At 72.8% G+C, this 7318-nt stretch overlaps 1 protein-coding gene across 7 annotated transcripts in view; it reads right to left on the minus strand.

The window, feature by feature from the left end:
• ONECUT2 (one cut homeobox 2) overlaps window positions 1-5305 on the minus strand; it is a 29262-nt gene extending 23957 nt beyond the window's left edge. For 2 of the 7 annotated variants that reach the window (XM_075077144.1, XM_075077149.1), the window contains exons 1-2: window positions 4019-5305; window positions 3109-3192 (exon numbers count right to left, since the gene is read on the minus strand). In XM_075077144.1, the coding sequence (XP_074933245.1) occupies window positions 3109-3192; window positions 4019-5159 (1225 nt within the window). In that variant the 5' untranslated portion in view covers window positions 5160-5305. Of the gene's footprint in view, window positions 1-1185; window positions 1806-3108; window positions 3193-4018 lie in introns of those variants that run through there. The other 5 variants (XM_075077150.1, XM_075077148.1, XM_075077151.1 and 2 more) reach the window with 4 other exon arrangements.
• Between the last annotated feature and the right edge of the window lie 2013 nt (window positions 5306-7318).

A 7318-nucleotide genomic window follows, 5' to 3' on the forward strand; every position in this document is an offset into this window, starting at 1 on the left:
TCCCAGCTCTCCTCTCCCCTCCATCCTTCTCCCTCTCACTTCCATCCCTCCCCTGCTCCCCTCTATCCCTCTCCCTCTCCCCACCACCCCTCTCCCCTCCCCTCCCCGCCGCTGTCCCTGGTGCTGACGTGGCGGGACGCGCCCGCTGCCGCGGCACGTGGGGTCTGCCGGGCACCCCCCGCGAGGGGCACGGCCCCCCGCCCGTCCCGCGTGGGTGCTGCCGCGCGGCCCGCACCGGTCACGGGGGGCGAGCGGAGCGTGTCTCCGCGCGGGTCGCACGGCTCCCGCGGCACCGGGGCCTCCGAGCCCGCGGGTGGGCACGTGCCGTGAGCGGCGGGGCCCCGGTCTGGCACAACCGCACCACCGATGGTGTTTTGGGACGAAACTGTTTAATCGCCGATAACGTGATTCAGCAACCGGGAAAGGCAGTGCGAGTGCGAAACACGGAGCTCGAGCGTTTCGCTGGTCGGCGCGGAAACCGGCGAAGGCCCCACGGGGAGCGGGGCCGGCCCGCGCTCGGCCAGGACCCTCGGGCGGGGGCGGCCCGGGGCTCCGGGGGGTCACACGGAGGGGCCGAGCTGCGGGGCGCACCAGCACGGCCATGCGCACCGGCTCCCCCGAACGCGCTCTCCGCACCCGGGGGGGCTTCGCCCGGCACCCCCGGGACCGCCGCAGCCCGCAGCTTGCGGGAGCAGAACGCACGGAGCGCGCTCAGCGGGTTCTTCCCGGCCAAGGCGCTCCCGCCGCCCGGGGGGGCTCCAGCCCGCAGCCCCCGACGCGAGCCCCTGGGGCCGTCCCGCAATCCCGGCGGGAGAGGGCGGGAGGGGGCCGCCAGCCCGTTTTGGGGACGCGGTCCCGGGGGCGATGCCGCGGCCGAGGCAGAGGGAAAGCCCGGGGAGCGGCGGGGTGCCCGCCTTTCGTTTTGCTTTGCGGGAGGAGCCTCTCCCCGCAGCCCAGGACAGCCCCGTCCCCTCTCCAGCCGCCCCGGGGGGGCCCACGTCCCGGGGGGAGGATGGGGGGCACGCCAAACCCCCGCCGTTTCCCGCCCGACCCTCGGAAGCACGCACCGCACCGCCTGTTCGCAGCGTGGGCTGCCCGGCCCTGTCCGCACCGCCCGGGCGCGGCCGCGGCTCGGGACTCCCAGGAGAGGTTACAAGCACAGAAATAATAAAAAATAGCGCAGAATAGCGCAGCACAGATTATTATTATATCTCTTCTATAATAAGAAGAAATAATAACCGCACCCCACTGCTACAGCTCCCACGGGGAGACGGGGGATTTCCCTCAAAGGACAGCAGGTTTTCATCCCGTCTGGGAAAATTTACAAGAAAATTGGCCGGTTTTCAGAAATCTGAAATACTTTCCACTTATTCCCCTTGCTCAGAGGGGTTTAAGCAGGCGAGCAAAGGGGAACAAGGAAGCACCGAAGCGATGAGGTTGTATATTCACACGTGGTAATGATAATAATAATAATAATAATAATAAAAAAATATTGATTTCCCGAAGGGGATGGTGATTTGCGAAGGTCTTCCCCGCTCCAGCTCCCACTCTATGGGGAACCTGCGCTCCCTTGGCCACCGAGCTCCCCCCAGACTTTCCTCCTGGATGCAAAGGCGTTGCTGCGATGAATCCAGGGGGAACCGGGAAAGCGGAGATCCGGAATTGCACACGCGTGATCTCCAGGTGTACGGCAGAAAACCGCATCGGCGCAGCGTAGCTGTCGCCCGGAGGGTGCTTCGGTGCTATTTCTGATTTTCCGCCCTAACCGAAGGGCTCCGTGGGGACCCCCCCACTCGGGACCGGTGCTGGGAAGGAAAAGCACCAGCAGCGTTACTGGAAATGAGCCGGCTCAGGTTCCAGATCAATGAAAACTGGGTCCACGCGTTTAGGCTCCTGTTGCCAGCATTAATGCTCTTTTAATCTTCTAAACATTATCTGCATCGATTTCTCTCTCGATACGCGTTTGTTTGGGGAGGCGACATCGCCGCGTGCTCCGGCACAACCACCCCGAACCCCTTCTGCTCTGCAGAACAGGACAGGCCTCGGCAGAGCTGGGTGCCCGGGGGTGCTGGGGAGGGCGGGGGGTGCACCCGCGGAGAAGAGCAGCACCCCTGCCCCGAGCCCTCCCTCCCCCGTCCCGGCAGAGCCGGGCAAGCCCTGCAGCACACCCGCAGCGGCCCCGCAAAGACCCCCTTCCCCGTGAGACCGCCCGGGCACCCTCCGGCAGGATTTCGGAGGCCCCTGGCCGGCGGCTGCTCAGCCCACAGCGTCTCCGGCGGGGGGGGGGGCGGCCAGGGTCACGGCCGTCAGAAGTTCAGGGCTCCTCGTCCCCTTGCTCTGCCGCACCCCCTCCCCGCACGGCGGCTGCCCCGCATGCCGGGCGCCCCTGCCCGGGGTGGGGTGGGACGGAAGCATCCCACGGCCTCCAGAGAGGGCAGGGAGAACCCGCGCACTGGTGGCAGGGGGAATCCCCTAGCAGGAGGGGGGATCTCGGCGCGGGTGGGGTGGGGGGCTGCAGGCAGCCCCCCCGCAGGCACCCCCCGGCCGGCCCGCGGGGGGCGGGGGGGGCTCGTCCCCCTCTCTCCAAACCGCTTTGTTCCCCGTCTCCGCCGGAGACAAAGGAGGGGCGAGCGCCCACCGGGGCCTCCCGAGCCCCCGTCCCCGCCCGCAAAGCTACGCAGAGCTCTGCCCCCCCCCCGCGTTACTTTGCGGGATGCGCGGCAGTCCCGCGGCAGCAGCCGGGGGACGGCGAGCGGGGTGGGGATGGCGCGGTACGGCCGGGGAGAGCGGGGAAGCGCCGCCGGGGGGGCCCAGCTCAGGCAGAGACACCCCCTCGCCGGCCTGTCCCCCTAGCCAGCCCTCCGTGCGGGCCAGCAGCGTGGGCTCCGCGGCGAGGGGCAGCCGTCGGGACAGACCCCCGTCCCTGCGAGGGTTCATCTGCCCAGAGAGGCAGCGGTCGGAGCAAGAGAAGGGCAAACATCGCCAAGTCCCTAAACCGCGCTCGGGGCCGCTCCGCTGGCAGCGCCGAGGGCCGAGAGCCAGGCCGGACGCGGCCACCCACCGCAGCCCGTCCACGCGTGCCCACCCGCCCGCAGCCCGCCCGTTTACCATGTAGCCGTATCCACGGGATGAGCGGTTTCCACGGAGGGCAAGGCAGGAGGGGGTTCGTTCCGCAGACGGCTCCGGGGGACCCTGCCCCACGTCCCGCGTTACCGTGGGGGCGGCTGGAGACCCCAGCGGTACCCACGCTGCTCTGCCCGGGGGCGCGCTGCGGGGGCGCGCCTGGACGCCGGCACGTCCCCCACCACCTGCGCAGAGATTTGGCGGGGTCTTCGACACCCGGCCCCCCCCCCCCCCCCCCCGACCCCCGGCGCGGTGCGGGGCGGCCGCTGCCGGGCGTCGCTGCCCCCCCGCGCCCCCGCGCCCGCAGAACAATGGGGGCTGTGACACCCCGCGCCCGCGCCAGGGGGCGCCAGCGCGCCCTCGGCGGGACAATGCGGCCGGGGCTGCGCGGGGCTGCCGGCCGGCCCCCCCCGCCCCCCAGCCCCGCCTGCCCCGGGGACGCGGTGGGTCCGTCTGTCCCGCTGAGCCCGGAGGCGGCGTGAGGGAAGCTCGCTGAGAGCGCGGTGCAGTGCAGAGCGCAGCGGTGCGGGGCGGTGCGGGAGGAGCGCGCAGGGCGCCCGCCCTTCAGCACCCGGCCGGGGAGAGCTGCCCAGCCGGGAGCGGAGCCGGGAGCGCCCCTCCGCCAGCCCGCAGCTCCGCCGAGCCCCGCGCCGGGCCGCGCAGGTGCCGGCGCCGGAGGAGGCGGGGGACGGGGGGGGCCCCAGCCCCGTGTCCCCGCGGTCGGGGACGCAGAGCGCGGAAGGGGGGAGGCCGCCGGGCCGGTAGCAGTACCGACAGCGGTACCGGTGGCGGGGGGCGCCCCGCGGAGCCGGCCGGGGCCGCGCTCGGCTGCCGGGGGTCGCGCTCCGCTCCCCGCTCCCCGGCGGCCTCCCGCGGGGCGCCGGCCCGCACCTACCTGCCAGCCGCAGGGCCGACATCCTCTGGAACTCCGGCTCCTGCAGCCACTTCCACATCCTCCGGAAGGTCTCCCGGCCGGACTTGAGTTTACTCCAAGGCTTAGGGTTCCGCAGCAAGTCCGAGAGGGTGCCCTGAGAGCGGCACAGCACCCGCTGGGCGAAGATGGCCTGCGGGATGCTGTAGCGCTTCAGCTCCGCCGTGATCCTTTGTGCCACTTCTTTGGTGTTGATCTCCTCCAGCTGCCCCGAGCTGCTCACCTGCGAGCCGGAGGAGGAGGAGGGCGGCCGCTCCCGGCCGGCGGGCAGCGCGGGGCCGTGGGGCGGCGGGTGGCCCGGGTGCGCGGCGTGGTGCATGCCGTTCAGGGCGGGCATCATGGCGGGGGGCGTCCCCAGCCCGCGGGAGAGGTGCTGGTCCCCCCGCGCCAGCATGGCCGCGTGGGCGTCGAAGTTGGGGCTGAGCATCTTGTCGTGGCCGGGCGGCCCGTAGCCGTGGAGGCCCTGCTGGGCGTTGTGGAGGGGGCCCAGCCCGTTGCCCAGCGGCGAGAGGCTCTGCCCCATGCCGGGCATCTCCTTGTAGGGCCCGTAGAGGTTGTTGACGGCGGGCAGCCCGCGCTCGTCCCGCATGAGGGCGAAGCTGCCGCTGACGTTGCCCGAGAGGCGCTGGTGGTGGTGGTGGTGGTGGGCGTGCGGGTGGGCGTGCGGGTGGTGGAACTTGTCGGAGACGGTGGAGATGGGCGGCAGGGGCTGGAGTGGCGTCAGGGTGGTGTAGGTGCTGCTCATGCCCATGCCGGGCGGCGAGGACTCGCAGGGCATACTCATGGCGTGGTGCAGCGGGATGGAGAGCTCGGGGCGGTACTCGGCGGCGCCGTCCAGCAGCGAGGCCATGCTGGACACCATGGCCGGCCGGGCGGCGGCGGGGGCCAGCTCCTGGTGCGGCGGCGGCGGGGGCGGCGGCGGGGGCACCCGGAGCGGCCCGGCGCTGCGGCCGCCGTGGTGGGGGCTGGGGCTGCCCATCAGCTCCGGCTCATGGCCGGCCGCCCCGTGCAGGCTGCCCAGCGGCTCCATCGCCATCTCGGGGTTCATGGCGCAGGCACCCGGCTCCCTGGCGAGGCATCGACGGGCGCTGCGGCCGCTCCTCATTCACTCATGGGGGCGGCGGCCGCGCCGGGGCGGCGGCGGCGCCCGCGGCCCGAGGCCGCCCGCTCCGCCGGCCCCGCGGGCAGCGGGCAGCGGCCGCTCAGCCGGGCCGGCGGCGGCCCCGCGCCATGTCCTCGCCTCGCCGCCGCCGCCGCCGTCTGCGGGCGGCGGGAGCTGTCCAGGGCGCGCCGCGCGCACCGCCTGGCCGCGCCCGCTGGGCCGGGCCTGCGCCACTGACAGGCGGCGCGGCCGCGGGGGCGGGGCGGGGCGCGCCCGCCAATGGCGGCGCGGCGCCGGGCGGCGGGCCGGCCACCGCCGGGCGCTTAAAGGAGCCGCGGCCCTTTGTGGCCCGGCGGTGGGGGGGTGGAATGGAGGGGGTGTCTCGCCGCCGGGGTGGCGGGGCCGGCCGGGGCTCCTCACGCAGCGCCGCGCGGGGGATCCGCGGCCCTGGCAGCCCGAAGGCGGCTCGGCTCCTCTCGGGAGACGGCCCGCGCCGGGCCCCGCAGCCCCCGCCTCAGCCCCTCAGGCTCCTCGCGTCCCCGTGGGTGCCTCAGGTCCCCGTGGGTGCCTCAGCCCGCCACAGCCCCCTCAGGCTCCTCGAGTCCCCGCAGGTCTCCTCAGGTGCCTCAGCCCCCCTCGGGCTCCTCGCGTCCCCGCAGGTCCCCGCGGGTGCCTCAGCCCCACTCCTGCCCCCGCAGCCCCCTCAGACCCCCGCTGCCCTGAACGGCTTCGCGCCGAGTCGCGGCAGGCGGCAGTCCCGCTCGGCCCGCCGGTGCCGCCGCCGGTGCCGCCGCCGGTGCCCCGCCAGCCCCGCGCTCCCGGCTGCCCGCGGTGCGTCTGTGCGGGCCGGCCGCGCAGATGTCGCCTTTGTGCGGAGGCAGCGATGGGGGCCGAGGGACCGTGACCCGTTTCTCCCGCTCGGCTGCCGGAGGGAGAGCAGGGGGCCCGGCCGGACAGCCCCTCCGGCCGCCGCGCCTGCGGGGAGGCCGCCCCCGGAGCGGGGAGGGCGCCGGGGGCTGCCCCGGAGCGCGGCGGAGCTCAGGGCTCGGCCCCGGGCGGCGGCGGGTCCCGGTCCTCCGGTTTCCCCGGCGGAGCCACGGCCGGCCCGGGCTAACGGCACCCGCGCTCTTCTGCTTCCCTCTTTGCTTAATTAAGCTGAGGCGCGTTATTAATGGCATTAAATACGGCAGAAAGTACAGCTTAGTAAAAACGCACCGCGAACGTACAGCAGTGAATGACCTGGTGCGGCCACAAAAGGAGTCTGTGTCCCCGCGTCGGTCTGCTTTCACGCAACTGCGCGACTCCTTTCACCGATGCGCACACACGCACTCGTCTTCCCCCTTCCCGAGGCCGTGCGGGTCCCCAGGCCCTCGCCAAGCCCCTGCAGCCGGACGGCGCAGCAGCACGCCTCCGCTCCGAGGAGGCCGAGCGATGGGCTCCAACCGGCGCTGTCGCAGCGAGCGCGTTTCAACTGCTTTATGTTCGCTCTTGCCAAAACCATCTGGTGTGCGATTGCGGGGCCGTCGACGCGGAGCTGCGAGCGGGCAGCCCCCGTGCCCACCCAGCGTGTTCCCGGCAGGCAGCTGCGCTCTGAGCCCCGACGGCACCCGAGCCCCCTGCCCCCCCAGTAACGCCATCCCAGCGGTGGGGAGCGGGGGCTGCGCGGGAAGGGGAGGCAGCGGTGGGACACAGCCTGCGGGGTGCCGGAGGGGCCTCGAGCGTGGCTATGGCCGCGGCACACGGCGCGGGGTTGGCGTGGGGATGGAAGCAGGCCTGCCCTGATGGCCACCCCTGAGTTTGTAGAGGTCCCAACCCTCTGCGTCTTTCTGGTAACGAATTGGGCGTAAATGTCACCTTTTTGATAGGATCAGCGAAAGTTCAGCCTGGGCGGGGCACTGGGGAGTCCAATTCTGGAAAGGGCCAAGGTTAGGAGGTGTGCAGGGGGTTATGGCGGGGGGCTGCGGGGGGCCATGGGCAGTGCGGTGCGGGCAGTGCTGTGGGCACTGTGCTGTGGGCACTGTGCTGTGGGCAGCGGTGTGGGCACTGTGCTGTGGGCACTGTGCTGTGGGCACTGTGCTGTGGGCAGCGGTGCGGGCACTGTGCTGTGGGCACTGTGCTGTGGGCACTGTGCTGTGGGCAGCGATGTGGGCACTGTGCTGTGG

Source organism: Phalacrocorax aristotelis, chromosome W (genome assembly GCF_949628215.1).
Source record: "Phalacrocorax aristotelis chromosome W, bGulAri2.1, whole genome shotgun sequence".
Taxonomy (NCBI): Eukaryota; Metazoa; Chordata; class Aves; order Suliformes; family Phalacrocoracidae; genus Phalacrocorax; species Phalacrocorax aristotelis.